General features: G+C 39.7%; 1 protein-coding gene across 1 annotated transcript; it reads right to left on the minus strand.

Moving 5' to 3' along the window:
• Positions 1-921: 921 nt before the first annotated feature.
• On the minus strand, positions 922-18,155 carry LOC121372038 (serine/threonine-protein kinase MARK2-like). Its single transcript, XM_041498282.1, has 8 exons — positions 17,877-18,155; positions 16,138-16,193; positions 12,640-12,793; positions 9,224-9,351; positions 5,657-5,749; positions 4,830-5,107; positions 3,947-4,148; positions 922-3,420 (listed from the first exon to the last, which is right to left on the minus strand). The coding sequence occupies exons 1-8, from the start codon at positions 18,041-18,043 to the stop codon at positions 2,564-2,566; spliced, it is 1,935 nt and encodes a 644-aa protein (XP_041354216.1). The 5' UTR covers positions 18,044-18,155; the 3' UTR covers positions 922-2,563.
• Between the last annotated feature and the right edge of the window lie 2,331 nt (positions 18,156-20,486).

Genomic DNA, 20,486 nt, shown 5'->3' on the forward strand with positions numbered 1-20,486 from the left:
CCTGTGGGAAGCGCAAATAAAAGATCACCTGCTGCTAATCGGAAGAGTAGCCCATGAAGTGGCGACAGCGGGTTTCCTCTCAAAATCTGTGTGGTCCTTAACCATATGTCTGACGCCATATAACCGTAAATAAAATGTGTTGAGTGCGTCGTTAAATAAATCATTTCTTTCTTTCTCATGTGGCCCATTTCTCAAAACATCGTAAGTTTACGTTCGCGATCAGCGGTTATATCAAACATACGTTTACTTGTGTTTGGCATCCATTTTATGTATACTATGGAAAATTTAGCATTTTAAGGAGAAAGGAAAATAAAATGTGTGAACTACTCGTATATTAGTGGTACTATTAGTAGTGATAGGAATTGTGGTTTAGTTGTAGGTTTACATTTACGTCCGAAACTAGGCTAACGATGTTTTGTAAAATTGGGCCCCTCCCGTCATTTTGAAATGCATTCATTATAACTTACTGTCATCGCCCCTCTCAGTCACTGTGATCAAATGTGCTATTGTTTGTTTCTGTGGTATTAAATAGGATTTTTTCTTCTTTTAATTAAATAGGGGGAAAATTCTGTAAATAAACAAACTGACTACACCAGAGTAAATTTATTTCTTAAAAAGGAATATGATGTAAGAACGTTACCCATCATGAAAAGAACGTTACTTGCATTGGCGTAAGGGCTCGAAAATGTCCGACTCTGAATAACGTTTATTCGTATTAGCATTACTACCAAACAGCTACATAGGGTTGCTAACGAATCACTACGCATTTCATTTTTACATGGGTTACAACTAATTTTGAGGGTAGAATAATGGAAATACATGATAAAAAAGTGTTAGGTTAGCACATTTTGCCAGAATATCTGTATAATATTTTCCCGAATTTGAGGTTTTGCTCCAGCCCCCCCCCCCCCCCCCCCTCCCGCGTCTTAACAAACACCACAACCGTCTTCCATACCATCGTGTAAGGCATTCCATGATATTCCTCTTATAGAATATTACATAATTACGGACTTCTTCCTCGGGGTGGGGCATCGTAATATTTTGGGAAGTGGGGGTGAGGTGGGGGTGAATGATCACCGAGTGGAAAATGCTGGCATGAAAGGTCGTTGGGTTGGGAAGAAGGGACAAAAACTGTTAAGAATCACTGCTTTAAATTAGTTAAAGGTTAGCTTACACTTCATGATTTTACTTTCCCGTCTTTCGATGGAGATCACGTATGTCTCTACATCAATATAGCAGATAATTAAAGTACATGTACAGTAGAAAAATAACACAGTCTAATAAAAATTGTCTATGTGATGAACTTCACTAATTCCACTGAATTATCACAGTGTTTGAGCAGCATATTAATTCATCAAGACACACATGCAACTAACACTGTTAGTAACAGACTGGAATGATAAATGGCTGCACATACGCATAAACAAATACTATATTCTTGTTTCTTTCTTCTTTTCTTTGTTCTACTCTCCAAAATCGCCACAATTCTCGATTTTAAACAATCCGGATAGACACCAGCTAATATGTGTACATAGTACACACAGTGTATGCAGTTGACTGGTGAAATAGTTGCATGTATTAGTCTAAACAACAAAACAGTAAGTTAATGTTCCTCTTTGTTAAACGTCATCAGTGAATCAAGAGCGTGGCAGATAGCCACCGTGGCAAACATTCATTCAGACATACATGCATATTATACATGCTTCTCTTGGGCACAAGCTCTATGTTTCTCGAAAGTAAGATTTGCCAAAATAGAATTAGAGTTGTTCCCCTTTAAATTAATATATTATGCATACACAGGGACGGAATAATATGAGCTACATTTCAGTTAAAATTACTGAAATAGCTCCATTTCTTTTCGATGAACCGTTCCAAATTATGACTCAAAATTACCTCATGAAAACTGCGCAAACTTTATATTTTGGACTTAATCCTACGGGACATTCAAAATTCAATAGCACTACAAATGCCCCAGCCCGCGACCGACCCTGGTCGGGCTGCTGGTGTCCTCTTGCACTTGCCAGCGCGGGCGATCCCTCCTCTCACCCCAAAACCTTTCCTGCCCATGGCAGGCGTTTGCTACAACAGCTTGCTCTGTATGTGCACGTTAAGCTCTATGACCTGACCAGAATAGTACCTGGGGCCATGCTTATGATACGTTTAGAGTCCAGGCTCAATCTCTAATGACTCACACGCATACAATTTGTATGGCGTTGTCATGCCATTACAGTCTCAGACTTTATTAGAGTCTTGAGTCTGGACTCTAAAAAGTTTTTATAAGCACCAGTCCTGATCCGGATCCAGCATGTGATGATGGTAGCAATTGGACCCGAAGTAGACATGTCTGAACTTAGTGTGGATATGATCATGCTACTGTATTCCCCACCCCGGGTAGTATCTTGGGTCCTTAATAGGTCCCTAGCTCACAAAATCAGACATATTCCCTACACTGACATGGATGCAGATTCCATGTTTGCTGGAGACTCTTGGTCTATGCCCATTTCAGGACTGTTCAACATTGCTTTGAATGATAATAGCTGCTATTTGATTTCCAGAAACTCATCTACTGTGTTCTAACTGAATGGGGTGATACTGTATGTAACACAGGACAAGAATCCTTTCTGCTTGCCGAATCAGTCGTCTGCGGTTTTGTGCTTGTTGATTCTGCGTGATTCACATCCAACAAGAGTTTCTCAGCCACTACATCTAACTTGTCCGTGCTGTATTTCTCTGTCATGTCTTTCCTTACTCGTTTCAACAGCCGCCTGTGAATCTTTGCTTTTTTCAGCGGGGACGCTGGTCTGTTTTCCGAGATATATTCCGTCTTTTGATCGTTTGTGTACGAATTAACTGTGTCTGCCTGTTTCAGGTCGTGCTGTATGGTTCTATTCATTGCTGGTCGAAAGTCGGCGCTAATGTTTGCATGAACACGTGTTTGAGGTGTAGATATTAAGGGCACGGTTTTCGGTTCTTCTGTCGGTATATCCACACTAGTTGATGGGGGAACGTTTTTAAAAGGGACGGACCGTTTTCCGAAATGCACGAACATTCTTCCATTTGCGTGGCCAGCTGCGTTTTGATTAACAACACCTTGGGGTGGTCTTGGTGATAGTACTACTTTATTTTTCCCGTATGATGGACCAGTTTTCACAGGAACACCCAGCCTAGGTGTTTGAAATGTCTTACGATCGCTTTCCGTCCGGGCTGTCTGCGCATGCCCGTGATGTCGTGTGACCGGGATTGGTCTAGGAGTAGCCTGAGAATACTTCTGAGTATCTTTTGCGTGTTTGATTGGTGGAGCTCTTGGCGTCTGGTTCTGCTGCCGCTTGGTTTCGCCAGTGATCGGGTGAGGAGGAGGATGCCGTGTAGACGGGGATGAAGGGGCTGACTGAGATACATGAACTTCATTTGGCACAGAAGCTGAATGAGAGAAAAAAAAATGGTTAAAGAATATGATTATTTTAAATGTAAAATAATTGCTTTTTCACACAGATGTTTCAGGTCTGAACCTAGCTTAAAATAGCCAAGGGACAGTAAAAAAAAGAGAACTAGTTTCATTGGAAAGCCTACCATATTTTGTTCGTGCATTTAATTTTGAACATAATTACGTGGTCATGACGGGTTACACAAAAACAAAATGGGTACTCTTAGTTTGTGTTCATGTAACTCAAAAACATGTACATCAATTTTCCTGGTTTCAATCGGGCAAATAAATATTCTGCAGCTAAACAAAAACCGTAGTTTTTCGTGGGGTTTTGTTTAGTAGTGGGGGAAAACTTCCCTCTTGCACAGACCTTAAAACGTTCTTGGTGATATAATTAATAACTTAAATACTAACGCCTGTGTCGAATGTTTGACAAAAGATTTGCTTGACAAAATAATATGTCGCTGATTGACGTATAGCCGAATATGAGTGGTAATTTTATGTGTTCTAGTTTTTACTTACGTTTATCTGGCGGGTTTTGTCGGCTTGTATCCACCTTGGTTTCCACCTCATCTACTTCCACCAGTGTGACGTCATGCTCAAAATGCGGCGCATGCGCAAGATGACAGCGAGGCGAGAGCTGGCATCCATTCTCATCCTTCTGTCTCTTCGACAACAGCTTAGGGTTGAAAGGCACGATGGTGGTTTTCTTCGATGGAATATCCTTTAGAAAACAATAATTGCATTTGCTTAATGGGTTCGTCCATGTTACATTAAGGTGATAATGTATCTAGTCTAATTTTGAAGTAAGCCGAAATTTAAAAACTATTGTTTTAAAAGTGTCGCCATCATCACTATCACCCTCTTTACCAGCTCTCAGAAAACATCCAATGAAACGCTGTTAACGTTTAATACCTTAGTGAGAAATAAAATAGTTATGACTCGTTTGTTTAAGGGATGGAGTGGATATAGAATGCATTGTTTAATCCGAGTCGTTGCCGTAATGATGTAACTTTCAGTTGTATTATATACATGTAACTACAGTATCATACGTATACAACGTGAATCCTGACAAAACAATTATATGGTAAGTGCTAAGAGTTAACTTTTGTCTGAAATCCATCACCTTTAGTGAATGTCAAACTTCTTTACTCAAAGTCAAGAACTCGATTATATTCAATTTTATTTTTATACCAAACATACAAAACATAACTGTCTTAGACTGACCAGTGCAATGCAATGCTTCACATTTATAACACTGTGTCTGGAATGCACTATGTATTTCTACTAACAGTTAACCCCTGACCTTATCATACATGATATTTCTGATAGCGGAAATGTTTGCCCACAATAGCCTGCTTGAACCTCAAGTGGACTTAAGCAAAAACAATAAAATAATAATAACCTGGAATACTAGAGAAATTCTCGTGGGTTCGATAAGCCTGGCGTCTGTCGCCGGGACCTTGCCCTTCACTCTGAGATCCGCCTTGTATCGAATGTGTTTCCGGTGTAACATCTGGTAGGTGGCGTTGGCTGAACTAGGCACGTTTCCGGTAACAAAGCGGATGATTTCCCCCATTCTGAAACCCATGTTCTCGCTCATATGTTTCAAAATGGAGTTGTCCATCTCGTCGGCTTTCAGTTTGTTTGGGTATGGATGTCGATGGATAGATCGGTTATGGCCTGTGAAGAAAACATATTCTGAAAATGTACCACTTCCCTTATTACCGCCATTAACATCCCAATCTAATTAAAATTAGCTCCACTATTACATGTGGATCTAACAGCAGCCAGTTGGAGCTCATGTCCACCAATCAAAACCTTACTTGCAGAATCATGCCAGTGATTTGAAAATAATTTGAAAACATTCCGAATTATCCTGAGGGTATACGACATGTTTCAATCGATACATGTATTTGCTTTAAACATATGCATCACTAGGTAACATAGGCACGGCGGAGCAGAGGAATTGGGGGCTCCCCCAATAATTCTGAACCAATAAAATATTATTGGTAGTAAATCTTAAGACAGACATGAATTTTACTTGTAGAATGCAGGAAACTGCATTTCAGGACATCTAGTTTTCACAATTTTACGGGGGAGCATACCCCCGACCCCCTAGAAACTTTGTTTTGTGCCCTCGATCTCAGTCACCCCGCCTTCCAATATCTACTTGCTTCCGCCGTGCCTGATGAATGCTACATAGCGTACCAATTTATTACTAGTACTGACCATCTGTTAACCACGGGTGTCGCATTACTTCGTTGAGGGCTATCCGTCTGCCGGGGTCTGGTGTTAGAAACCTCTTCATCAAATCTTTACACTCTGAATAGAAAAGACCGCTGTTATATCGATGTATCTACCACCTGTCATAACTGTCCGTAACACAACTAATATTCTAGTAATGTTGCGTCTTAACGTCGTTGACTCTGGCTATCGAGGCACATAACTTTCCTGTTTTGCATAACTTCATTTTCTGTTTTGCGTAACTTCATTTTCACGTTTGAGCTACTATAAACACCAAGACGACAACACCAAGACGACAACAAAAACAAACCGGCCTCGGTGGCGTCGTGGTTAGGCCATCGGTCTACGGGTTGGTAGGTACTGGGTTCGGATCCCAGTCGAGGCATGGGATTTTTAATCCAGATACCGACTCCAAACCCTGAGTGAGTGCTCCGCAAGGCTCAATGGGTAGGTGTAAACCACTTGCACCGACATAAACATTGGTCTGGACAGGTAAATAAAAGACCCAGGTTAACTTGCTTTGGGCTAATAAATTTGTTAGCATCTGTTATTGGGATGGTTTTTTCACTGTGTTTTTATGTCAAGGACACACATGTATACTAGAACAGAAACTACATAACTATTCTTAACACAGCCGAGAAAAAAGTATTACATGTATTTTAACAGTAATGTTAAATGTATTTTTCATTATTATAGTGACGTGTTTTTTTTAAAATCTCAATCTAATTAAAATTAGCTCCACTATTACATGTGAACCGGCCTCGGTGGCGTCGTGGCAGGCCATCGGTCTACAGGCTGGTAGGTACTGGGTTCGGATCCCAGTCGAGGCATGGCATTTTTAATCCAGATACCGACTCCAAACCCTGAGTGAGTGCTCCGCAAGGCTCAATGGGTAGGTGTAAACCACTTGCACCGACTAGTGATCCATAACTGGTTCAACAAAGGCCATAGTTTGTGCTATCCTGCCTGTGGGAAGCGCAAATAAAAGATCCCTTGCTGTCTGTCGTAAAAGTGTAGCCTATGTAGCGACAGCGGGTTTCCTCTTAAAAACAGTGTCAGAATGACCATATGTTTGACGTTCAATAGCCGATGATAAAATGAAAATCAATGTGCTCTAGTGGCGTCGTTAAATAAAACAAACTTTACAACAAAAACGTTGGAGTTGCCAAAACTGATAAATAAAGTCAAGAGTTAAGTAAAGTGTAAAGTAACAATTAAAGGCTGTAAAAGCCAAACATGTAACACTGCTTAGTTGGTAAACAGTTACTTCCTGGAATTCAGTTTAAAATTATGTTTTCTGTATGCGTCTCAGTCTAGATTTAGACTTTAAAAGTTACAAAAATACGGAATCACATTAGCTCACGTTTCATTTAGTTGTGTTTGGTAAAACAAAACAAAAATTCAAAGTATATATTTACAGATTAAACATTTTTTTTTTTTTACAGTTTCAAAAGTGTTTACACGTTATACATGTTCTCATCTCTTTAGGTTTGTTCCGTGGTGTGTCACGGCTTGGTGAAATAAATCATATTTGACATTAGACAATGTTACTTCATTGACCACGTAGGAGCCAAACTTCACTAAGATCACTCTTAAGTATGACGAACAACTGTGATGGAATCCTTTAGATTCCATCCAGAACTTTTACTGCAATTTCTTCGTGATACCGACTTTTATTCTAAATTTTAATTTTATCTATCAGTGATATTTGTATTTTTGGCACAGTTCCTTACACTGTGTTTTCCTTTAACTGTTGAATTTTTATATTGATGTTGTTCATAACTTCATGTTTGCATTTATCATAGTTTGACACCCAATAGCCAGTGCATTTTTTCGTGCTGGGGTGTCATTAAACATTATTTCAGTCTAAAGTGCTATTCTATCTTATATTAAATTATCTAAACCTACTTCTGAATATTCTGTGACACATTTTATTTTTAAAATTAAAACAAAAATATACTACATGGCTAATATCTAAATTATGCCAAGAGGCATATAAAACTTTTAAATTCAGATCTTTTATATCAACTTGAGACTAACGTCATACAAACTGCATGCGACGTTATTAAATATTTGAATCTAGACTCTAAAGTTTTATAAGCACGGACCCACAAGATGATTTATTTATATAGTGACCCCAGAAACACAAAAAGAAGGCCCTAGAGACAGCACTTTAAGACTCTAAGAGGTAGCTAAGTTGTGATACTAGTAAAACTTTGGTGAAATCATTAAGTGCATCATCTACTAGCTGGTATGGTATTTACAAATAGCCACCAGGAACACGTGGTTCCTGTCAGAAATGGATGCACTCTGTTGACACCTACCTCTGGTGAGAGACATCGATATCAGGTTCATGTTAGAAATGAATGCACTCTGTTGACACCTACCTCTGGTGAGAGACATCGATATCGGGTTCATGTCAGAAATAGCCACCAGGAACACGTGGTTCCTGTCAGAAATGGATGCACTCTGTTGACACCTACCTCTGGTAAGAGACATCGATATCGGGTTCATGTCAGAAATAGCCACCAGGAACACGTGGTTCCTGTCAGAAATGGATGCACTCTGTTGACACCTACCTCTGGTGAGAGACATCGATATCAGGTTCATGTTAGAAATAGCCACCAGGAACACGTGGTTCCTGTCAGAAATGGATGCACTCTGTTGACACCTACCTCTGGTAAGAGACATCGGTATCGGGTTCCTGTCAGAAATGGATGCACTCTGTTGATACCTACCTCTGGTACGAGACACCGGTATCGGGTTCCTGTCAGAAATGGATGCACTCTGTTGACACCTACCTCTGGTACGAGACACGGTATCGGGTTCCTGTCAGAAATGGATGCACTCTGTTGATACCTACCTCTGGTACTAGACACCGGTATCGGGTTCCTGTCAGAAATGGATGAACTCTGTTGACACCTACCTCTGATAAGAGATATCGGTATCGGGTTCCTGTCAGAAATGGATGCCCTCTGTTGACACCTACCTCTGGTACGAGACACGGTATCGGGTTCATGTTAGAAATGGATGCACTCTGTTGACACCTACCTCTGGTACGAGACACGGTATCGGGTTCCTGTCAGAAATGGATGCCCTCTGTTGACACCTACCTCTGGTACGAGACACGGTATCGGGTTCATGTTAGAAATAGCCATCAGGAACACGTGGTTCCTGTCAGAAATGGATGCACTCTGTTGACACCTACCTCTGGTACGAGACACGGTATCGGGTTCCTGTCAGAAATGGATGCCCTCTGTTGACACCTACCTCTGGTACGAGACACGGTATCGGGTTCATGTTAGAAATGGATGCACTCTGTTGACACCTACCTCTGGTACGAGACACGGTATCGGGCTCCTGTCAGAAATGGATGCACTCTGTTGACACCTACCTCTGGTACGAGACACGGTATCGGGTTCATGTTAGAAATGGATGCACTCTGTTGACACCTACCTCTGGTGAGAGACATCGATATCAGGTTCATGTCAGAAATAGCCACCAGGAACACGTGGTTACTGTCAGAAATGGATGCACTCTGTTGACACCTACCTTTGGTAAGAGACACCGGTATCGGGTTCATGTCGCCTTTCATCATCTTGTTGTGTAGTGTTTTGATGTTGAACGGCTCCACGGTGAAAGGAAGGTTTCCTGTCAACATGGCATACATGTTGACACCGCTGAAATATAATCATACAAACGTATATACATGTAGATATATTTCAATATTTAAAATGCTGCACAGTTTCTATCTATCAACATCCCGGCGGAAAGAGAAAAACGTATTAAATGATTGCCATTTTAGAATTAATCTAATGGTATTAAAGTTACACGTCTTGTCGTGTGTGTGTGTGTGTGTGTGTGTGTGTGTGTGTGTGTGTGTGTGTGTGTGTGTGTGTAGGGCACAATTCATATTTTAATGTTTATTTATATAGAGTAGGACAAAAAAACAAAAACAAAAACCGTAAATTTTTGTCCTCAAGTGTGGGCATAGTATAGCCGCCCCCATCCCCGGTTCTTGTATATACGGCACTACATATAATACGGACATTATTAATGAGACACACTTCCATACTCACATCTCAAATAGCGTGATGGGAAACTTGGCTTAACCATAGGTTAATTAAGAAGATTTCTATATATAACATCTTATTAATTACCATGTGAGAGTCAGTGTTCGTGGCTGAGATAATTAAAACGTATATTTAGAAAACTACTCTGTACAAAGTCTTTTTTCTTTTGTACCAATAATCATCATCGGACCCGTCGGAGAGCATTTTTAAGTAGGTGGTTGGAAGTATAAACATATTTATTTATACTCGTAATGAATAGTAGCAAAACAGAAAGCCGCCAAATGCCCAAGCGAGGCATAGGCCTATGCATGGATTGGTCCACCAATGGCAGCATTATTTCAGGACAAATGCTTTCCGGCCCTCTGGCAAAGTGCCGCCCCATAGGCCTACGCCAGCACGTTACCCTTTTTAGCTTTTGAGTACATTTTGAGATCTTATAAAATTATAATTGTTATTATAATTCTCTAATGACAAAATTAGGGTACGAGCCGCAACCCCAGTTCTGACGGACACGGTGATTTTAATATTACAGTACAAATCAACACAATACATTGTCAGCGTATTCAAAGTAGTACCTCTGCTCAACCCAGTGATCAGGTGGTAGGAATATATTATAACAAAGACAATTATTAGTGTGATATAGCTCATGGAACGTCTCAATAGGACGATGAGTAGGAATCCTCCTAAACACAAAGTAGAAAAGAAAATTGTTTTGTTTAACGACATCACTGGAGCACATTGATTAAATATCAATCGGCTATTGGATGTCAAACATTTGGTAACTTTCACATATAGTCTTAAAATGGAAACCCACTACATTTAGTAGCAAGGGATATTTTATATGCACCATTCCATAGACAAGATAGCACATACCACGGTATTTGATATACCAGACGTGGTGCACTGGCTAGAACGCCGCCTTCACAAAGTAGAAGTGACAAAGTGACAATTATGTTATCCAAAGACAGTGGCAGTCCTCTTAAAGACGAAATATCCTTGGACTCGTCCTAGTACATGGATATGATTCTGGATACGTTAACGGTTTTGTCGTTCAAATTTACAGCAGACCAATAATACAAGATATCATATTCGAAGCTGCGAACTGCAGAAACCCTAATCTACTGAAGCCAGAATATTAAATATTTATCGATATAACGCGGAAATCATCCACTGGAAAGGTGAATTCGTCCATTTTATCATATAGCTTTGTGTAGTCATTGTGTGTAAAGAGATGTCTGAAACCATCAGTAAAAGGAATAATCAAGTATTGGAAAGACTGTATGTACAGTCTATGTAAATACTAAAATATTCAGCCGACCATGTAGTTTCAGCTGCTTTATTCCGTTTCACTATGTGGTAGTAATGGTTGAAAAGATGGAACATTCAAATGCTGTTAACAAATAAATATGTTTTTTTTTGTTTTTTTTCTTCCTCTTTTGCCATTCTCTTTTCTTTCTTTTTAAAGGAAATTTTTTCCTGTAAAGGTATTTTCGGGTGTTTTTTTTCAATTATTATACCTCCAATAGTATAACATGTTATTACATGATTACGTATCTCCTAGGAGTGGTGGTCCTCCCAAGCACCTGGCAGTAGACCATCGAAGCAATCACGACTTAGGACTGCCTTATGTAGAGATACGAGTTTGATATCGGAATACGATTTTGTCGTTCAGATTCAGTGAACAAACTGATGTTGAAAGATTGTTCTATCCGTAATAGCGGTAATATAGCCACCAGTAGGCCTATTACCGTCGGGTCATTAAACGGTAATATAGCCACCAGTAGGCCTATCACCGCCAAGTCATTAAACAGTAATATAGCCACCAGTAGGCCTACCACCACCAAGTCATTAAACGGTAATATAGCCACCAGTAGGCCTACCACCGGCAAGTCATTAAACGGTAATATAGCCACCAGTAGGCCTATCACCGCCGGGCCATTAAACGGTAATATAGCCACCAGTAGGCCTATCACCGCCGGGTCATTAAACGGTAATATAGCCACCAGTAGGCCTACCACCGGCAAGTCATTAAACGGTAATATAGCCACCAGTAGGCCTATCACCTCCGGGTCATTAAACGGTAATATAGCCACCAGTAGGCCTACCACCGCCGGGCCATTAAACGGTAATATAGCCACCAGTAGGCCTATCACCGCCGGGTCATTAAACGGTAATATAGCCACCAGTAGGCCTACCACCGCCGGGTCATTAAACGGTAATATAGCCACCAGTAGGCCTACCACCTCCGGGTCATTAAACGGTAATATAGCCACCAGTAGGCCTATCACCGCCGGGCCATTAAACGGTAATATAGCCACCAGTAGGCCTATCACCGCCGGGTCATTAAACGGTAATATAGCCACCAGTAGGCCTACCACCGGCAAGTCATTAAACGGTAATATAGCCACCAGTAGGCCTACCACCTCCGGGTCATTAAACGGTAATATAGCCACCAGTAGGCCTATCACCGCCGGGCCATTAAACGGTAATATAGCCACCAGTAGGCCTATCACCGCCGGGTCATTAAACGGTAATATAGCCACCATTAGGCCTATCACCGCCGGGTCATTAAACGGTAATATAGCCACCAGTAGGCCTAACACCTCCAGGTCATTAAACGGTAACATTGGTGTCACGTGTAAATGTTCAATCGCATAACACCTTTATTTCACAAGCTAAGGAAACTTGTTTTTCAACTGTGGAAAAACTGAAATATTATTGATTTTGTCTCGTTAGCACCTCATTAAACATTATTATAAATAATATGTGTAACTGAAAGTAAAAACTGCATTTCAACATGTAATTGTTCCGTATTTTAAAAGAAAAGAAAAGCTAATGAACTAAAAAAAAAAAAAAAAAAAAAAAAAAAAAATATATAATGACTAGTGAACGTACATGCTCCAAATGTCGACCTGCGGTCCGTATTTCTTGTGACTTAGGAGTTCTGGGGCGGCGTAGGCGGGGCTACCACACTGAGTGACGCAATACTCCTGGGCGCGCGGTCCGTCCACCGTGTTGATCACCCGGATCGAGTTACTCAGTCCGAAATCTACAAGCAAAGAAGTAATTATCATTTTAAACAGGCAATGTGTTGTTTAGTGTAAATTTGCTGTGTTATCTCATTTATCTGTCTAACACTGACTGGTGTATTTCTAATCAGTTTCATAGTTCTAGTACGTTAGAGGTTTAAACAGTACGAGGAAAAGAATAAAACCGGAATAAGGACTCATAGCATGGCCCAGACAGCGGAAAGCCAGATATGGCCATTTGGTCTGGCTCACAACTTTCAGGCTGCCTCATATTTGGTCAGTTACTAACATTTGGTTAGATGGTCTAACCCACGGTCTTAACTAATACAGATGGTCTAATACACGGCACTAACTAATACTTATTTAAAAGAGTGTTTATACATTTCACCATTATGCCAAAACGCACATTTCATTTTACTGCCATACCTTGAAGTTGACCCCAGAAAAAAAACCCTTTTAGTTTGGAAGTGTTCAAAATGAAGTCGATCACCAGCCGGGGACTAAGCATCACATTTTAGACCATGCACTGATAAGTGTGCTCTAATTCCTTTTTATTGCCACCTTCCCAATTATTTTAGGCTAGTTACGGCTCTGCAGTTGTTTGATTATATTAATTTCACTCCGTCATCAAGAAGTGCAATCTAATTAAAATTACCTCCACTATTACATGTGGATCTAACAGCAGCCCGTTGGAGCTCATGTCCAGTTGACCTTTCATTCGACCAATCAAAACCTTACTTGCAAAATCCTGCCAGTTATTTGAAAAGAATTTGAAAACATTCGGGATTATGACGAGGGTATACGAAATGATTCGGGTGAATTACGAAGTATGCCGGAAACTAATTTCAGTATAAAATTTTATATGAAATTCGTTTCAAGACGGAAAAAAACCCGTGATGGTATAGCCATAACATTTGTTTATACTAGTATACAATTCAGAGTTTATTACTGCACCCCCCCCCCCCCCCTGTTTTTTCAATGTTGAAATAAACCAACAAGTTCGCCTATTGCATAAATAGTCTCGCCCGATATTTTTAGAATTTGTATGCTCCCGAATAACGCTATAAAAGGCGAAGTGTAATTGGTCGATATTTAAATTGTTATTTATAGATGAAATGTCACCTGGACATGGGAGTCCAAGCAATGCTGTTAGATCTACTGGTAGACCAGTAGAGCTAATTTTAATCAGATTGCAAGAAGTGCTACAGCGTTTCCATGGCTCACACTTGGCTACGTACAAGTGACATGACGGGTTGCTGAGTGTTTCAATTTGATAATAAAGGCTCAGGGTATGTCACTTGAAATATACGCGTTCCTCTTCAGCTAACGACTGTTACTATATGCAGTTACACGAACATCTTAAATAACTAACATAAGTTTTTAAAAACCCGAAGTTTTTGTTGTTGTTGTTGTTGTGTGTGTGTGTGTGTGTGTGTGTGTGTGTGTGTGTGTGTGTGTTTGGTGTTTTTGTTTGTTTCATTTTTGTTTTCTCCTTTTCTCTTCAGAGTTATGCATACGTAACCATAATTCAATTGTATTCCAAAATATCAATAACAAATAGGATATGGTGACCGTGTAGCTGGATGGATTAAGTATGTTTCAGGAAAAATTAAATGTATGCATTTGTGGACAATATCTTGTTGGGCTTTTCACAAAGTTTACCTACATACGACTATGCCTATAAATCGTGAAGATAGACTCGCAGTCACCCAACGTAATTGTGGTTGTGACGAGTCGTACATTGTGATAGGCGATGTTATGTATTATCACAGAACAAACAGCGTGACAGTAGTGCACTTGTAAACACTTGAGCACAGGTGAGTTATCTCTGACCCCAATAATCAAAGTAAACATTGGTTTATGATTGTGGTATGTCTGCAATCTCGGTGCAAAACTTGTTCGTGTTGGGAATAATGCATCAGTGATATGGTGTGCAGCGTGAAACATATAATACGGGATAAAAGAAAAGTTCGTTCCCGTATTTATAGAAGATAGAAGTTAGTCGTGATCAGATCCCCCCCCCCCCCCCCCCCCCCGACACACGCACACACCACCACGCAGTTCGAAGAGACCCGGGCCAATACCAGTTTTAGGGGCCCGGGCCATTACCAGTTTTAGTTGAAGTTTGTTTTCTTTAATGACACCACTAGAGCAAAACTGATTATTAATCGGTGGTGTCGTGGTTAAGCCAACGGTCATAAGGCTGGTAGGTACAGGGTTCGCAGCCCGGTACCGGCTTTCACCCACAGCGAGTTTTAACGACTCAATGGGTAGGTGTAAGACCACTACACCCTCTGTACTTACTCTCTCTCTCTCTCTCTCTCTCTCTCTCTCTTCTCTCTCTCTCTCTCTCTCTCTCTCTCTCTCTCTCTCTCTCTCTCTCTAACTAACCGCTAACAACTAACTCACTGTCCAGATAGCTGAGATGTGTGCCCAGGACAGCGTGAATGAACCTTGATGGTTTTAAATGAAATGAAATGAATCGTCAGCTATTCCATGTCAAACATTTGGTAATTGTTTACTTGTAGTCTTAGAAAGAAAAAAAAACGCTACATTGTATTCATTAGTAGGAAGGGATATTTTATATGTACCTTCCCACAAACAGGACAGCACGTACCACTTCGTTTGATATACCAGTCTTGGTGCACTGGTTAGGACGGGTGGGGTTGGGGGGGGGGGGAGGGGACAATCAGAGATTGAATACTAGTTTTAGATCCATGTATTAAACATGAGAGTAATCAATATAATTTGATGGAAATTGTTAAAGTGACAGACTCTAGTTTTTAAACACTAAGGCATATTTTTCACTATTAGAACCATTTATGATCGCTAAAATCAAACATTGCTTATATTTTATTGTTTAGATTGTTCATTTACGTACATCCGAAGTGTTTCTGGTCATCCTGGTGTTTCTAATTTCATAAAATGCATTATTCATATGTTTAAAAACGCACGTGCGTCTGAGAAATAACAGTTATGAAGTCAGTTTTAGTCTATGCTTAACGATATTTCACCGTTTCAATGTCACATAATTATGTTTCTCTCTCTTGTAACGTTATACAAATGTGTTACAGATTTGTAACTTAACCAAACTTAGTGTCCATTTTTACGGGCTGAAACTAGGGTATGCGCCTTTAAGAAATATTTTTATTTACTCAGTAATGTATTAACATTTTAAATATTAATCATCATAGAGTTATATGCCAATTTGTCGGTTCCCAATTCAGACCAACAGGCTATAGGCTAGACACGGCCTTTGTAACTGGAGGTCGGTGGGCAGGCAAACGACACTACAAGGGATCGTTTTAAATTATGTACGACGAAACAGACAAATGGAATGGAATTAATATCTCCATCGCCCTACCTATTATCTTGATATCTTTGTTTTCATCCAACAGCAAATTTTCTATTTTGAGATCTCTGAAAAAGAAGAATAAAAAGACATGGATGACGCATATCGTGAAATAAATACATTGTACTGCTGAACGATTTTGTGGTTGTTGTTTTTTTCTATGCATAAGTAATTTTTGTATCATCGTTCAGTTGTAATCTTCGTATATTATTCTAGCCGAATGGATTTTTGTTTGTTGTTTCGTCTCTGAACAATGCATGGCTATCTGTTGATATTTTCACAGTTGCTCCAATCGAAGTGATGATGATGAATTCTAGACCCAAGTGGGAATTTAGACATTGGAAGGTATGTCATATTAATGAGGTTCTCTATGCTTTGAGGCGGAACTTGAACACGGCAATTAGAATAGAATAAGAAATCAATCAATCAATAAACTAACCAACCAACCACTGTCTATAATTGAGTACTGGCAGGAGCGAGTGCAGGGAATTGTGCTGGGGTGGTGGTGGTGGTGGTGGTGTGTAACTTTCTCTGTGTGTATCTTTCTCCATATGTGTGTGTGTGTGTGTGTGTGTGTGTGTGTGTGTGTGTGTGTGTGTGTGTTTTTGTCTCCCCCCCCTCTCTCTCTCTCTCTCTCTCTCTCTCTCTCTCTCTCTCTCTCTCTCTCTCTCTCTCTCTCTCTATATATATATATATATATATAATGTGTGTGTGTGTGTGTGTGTGTGTGTGTGTGTGTGTGTGTGTGTGACTGTATGTGTGTGTCTGGGTGTGGGTGTGTGTCTGTGTGTGTGTATGTGTGGGTGTGGGTGTGGGTGTGGGTGTGTGTGTGTAGACTGGTGAGCGAAGTCTGTAGATGGGATTGGGATATGCTTCCCTAGAAAATCTTTCGCTTGGAGCAAGGGGGTTTCACCCCCACCACCACCACCACCACCACCACCAAAACAATTCCCCTTTTCACACGTGCCTGGGTGGTTAATTCATCACGTTTACCGGTGGCAGGTATTCGGTTCAAGTACATGTACAAGTTGGAACTCAAATGACTGCACGACTTTCCTCAAACTAACAACTGACCATGAACTTGTGTTCTGGACAGGAAACCCGTTGAGTTGTCAGTACTGGACAGCATGTTTGTGTTTAACTAGATACAAGCACGAAAAAGAAAATTGATCAGATCGAATGAACGAACCAACCAACCGACAAACCGACCAATCAACCAAACCAATTAAGTTAACTTGTATCAAATTAAATTAAAGCAATGGCTCAGTGAAACCAGGCATGTTTAAAAGACGACACTACAACACACCTCTTTGCTGGCTTGGACAAAACTCTCGGATGAAGTCAGAGGTTGGGTCCACGACAGGCGTGCTTGAACAGGTTTCTGATGGAAGCACGCCAGACACAATTTCTCATACCCACACCTCTGCTGATGTGGATTAACAAAAATCAGGAATAAAAGACTGGTTCAATTCCACCTTAAGGTTTATTCAATAATCTATTACCATTATCTACTCAAATATTATTTCTTAATTCGAGTATCGTTTTCATTTTTTATATGACACTTTTAAAAATGTATAAAAACGCTTAATATTTGCTTTTAGCCGCATTGTCAGATTGATAAAAATATTGATTTTTAGATCTATGCCCTTCTGGGAAAATTGATGAGTTCGCCATGCCATCATCTTTCATGCTGCCCTGTTAAGCATGAGAGCATCAAGGTGCGAAACAAGCCATGCATGTTACATATCTACCTGTGAAGTATTCCCGATCGATGGAGGTAGTCTACGGCGGACACGATCTGGCCAATGTACCGCCTAACTTCCTTTTCATCCAGCTTCTTCCGCTTACAAATATAGTCCATTAAATCGCCGGATTGGCAGAGCTCCGTGACGAGATAATAGCTGTTTTCGGTTTCCATAATTTCCAACAACTGCACAACGTTTGGATGTCGAACTTGTTGAAGTAACTTCCCCTCTCGTCGCAAGTTTTTTCTCACGTAGGAATCGGCCTTCGCACGTTTTTTATCGATCACTTTAACAGCAACCTAACAACACAAATGAAGAAAATATATTTAGAAATATGATACATAAGATAGGAAGGGAATAGAAGGATGCGAAGAAAAAGAAGAAAAGAAAGAAAGAGGACGAGGGGAAAAGATGAACAATAAGAACGAGGCGATATAAAAAAAATGTGTTACCTTACAATTAACTTAAAAACTTGTGATGTTACTTAGCATTAAAGAAATTTAACTAATGTTATATTAGCAACCCTAATTTTTGCACAGTATCGCGGTTCATTGTATTATACCCTATACTAGCTTTAATCTCAAACTATGACACAGAGGTTCTGATTTGGTGCAGGACACATTATCATAGGCCACAAAACATTTTAATTTTGTAAATACCATGCATACATACACAAATACAGTCTATAAAAAGTAAAAAGTAGTATTTTAAAGCAATGTTAATGTTTATTAATTTCTCTTGTACAAAAAATTACTTGAAGGTAAATAAGGTACAGGAATATTATTTGTGTGGTAACTTTTTTTTTTTTTTTTTTTTTATTAAATGCAAAGGCCGTGTCTTCTTTTGGTAACACTATTTACAGTCTATCTAGCGGTGTGCGTCAAGGCTGTATACTAAGACTCGTTTTGTTTATACTTTTTATCAATGAGTTAAACTCATTTTATTCTCCATAGTGTCATGGTAATTTTTGTTAAAGGGGATATATCACGCGCGCACATACATGCGCACACGAGCGCGCTTGCGTGCTCACTCGCAACACACAAACTCACGTTCACACACAGATACACATTAAATGCATGCACATTACAAACACGTGACACTGTGACGTTGATAAAACTCTCTCTCTCTCTCTCTCTCTCTCTCTCTCTCTCTCTCTCTCTCTGTGTGTGTGTGTGTGTGTCTCTCTGTCTCTGTCTCTCTCTGTCTCTCTCTCTCTCTCTCTCTCTCTCTCTCTCTCTCTCTCTCTCTCTCTCTCTCGCTCACTCACAACACACAAACTCACGTTCACACACAGATACACATTAAATGCATGCACATTACAAACAAGTGACACTGTGACGTTGATAAAACTCTCTCTCTCTCTCTCTCTCTCTCTCTCTCTCTCTCTCTCTCTCTCTCTCTTTCTCTCTCTGTCTCTCTGTCTCTGTCTCTCTCTCTCTCTCTCTCTCTCTCTCTCTCTCTCTCTCTCTCTCTCTCTCTCTCTCTCTCTCTCTCTCTCTCTCTCTCAATATCTCAATACATGTTTAACACATAGAAACAATTGTAAATTAATTGGCTAAAACTCATAATGAATGTAACAAAATACATTTGTGCTCTTCCTGCCAAATGCATTGAACGAAGAGAAGAAAACAAAGGATAACTCTTCCAGATATGATAATCACAACTGCATATAAAATCAATACTAATCAACGCAGCTTTCAAATGACTAAATAGCAGCCCCAGCCTTGTATGCAGCACATTTTATGTTTATTACCAAACAAATTATATGGTGCAAGGCAACAAACCAACAATTGTTCCTGCTTTTCCAAGCTAAGACAAGTTTTCATAATTCCGAATTCCTGCTTGTAAGTTATTCAACATTTTGGTTATCAAGTGAATATTTGATAATTGAAGTAAACTAGTTTTGGCACATGGTAAAGAAATATCATCATAACTTCGTGTTTATGTGTAGCTTCACTCTATTATCACTGTCATTGTTATAGCGGTATTGTTTCTGCTTCAGCTCCATGGTTACGACACGACATTGGGACAGACACTAACATTACGTGTTTTCCCTCTGTTCGTGTCGATAATTGAATGTCAACTAACAGGTCCATAAATGTCCAACAATGTTGACTCATGTTGTAAATGATCAAACTGTGGGGTGGTCGCTTAAATTATAAACGATCCATTGACAGACACACTCACATCTAAATACATCAAAGAACACCATTTTATCATTTCCTTTCAAACGCCAGACTTAGATTCGCTAAAAGTCCGCCTCTTCTTTTTCGTTTACAAGCACAAATTTAAATTATCTGAAGTCCAAGAAACTTATCAGATTTGTTTTTCTTCAAAACTCAAATTTATAGCTGATGTATACGAAAATAATATTATTACCAGTGTCACTAAAACAGTCATAGAATAAGATATCTTACACAGTTTTGTTATTTATGTGTTATTTTGTGCTATATTGTTTTTAAAATAAACTTTTTTTCATTTATTACTCAGAAAACCCCCCCAAAATATAGACCGTACAAGACACACGAAAGTTACACAACAGAATGGATAATAAATTCTTTGTCTATAAGGAAATGAGCTAACAAGGTATTACTATCAGTGCCGTACTATTCCTAT

The sequence above is a fragment of the Gigantopelta aegis genome, chromosome 4 (genome assembly GCF_016097555.1).
Source record: "Gigantopelta aegis isolate Gae_Host chromosome 4, Gae_host_genome, whole genome shotgun sequence".
NCBI classification, from domain to species: Eukaryota; Metazoa; Mollusca; class Gastropoda; order Neomphalida; family Peltospiridae; genus Gigantopelta; species Gigantopelta aegis.

Excerpts from the sequence above, each read along its gene's own strand:
- LOC121372038 (XM_041498282.1), bottom strand. The coding sequence starts at position 18,043 with ATGGAAACCGAAAACAGCTATTATCTCGTCACGGAGCTCTGCCAATCC. Across the intron at positions 5,108-5,656 it reads ACACCCGTGGTTAACAGATG|GCCATAACCGATCTATCCAT; the intron begins GTCAGTACTAGT and ends TTTTCTTCACAG. Across the intron at positions 3,421-3,946 it reads ACAAAACCCGCCAGATAAAC|CTTCTGTGCCAAATGAAGTT; the intron begins GTAAGTAAAAAC and ends TCTCTCATTCAG.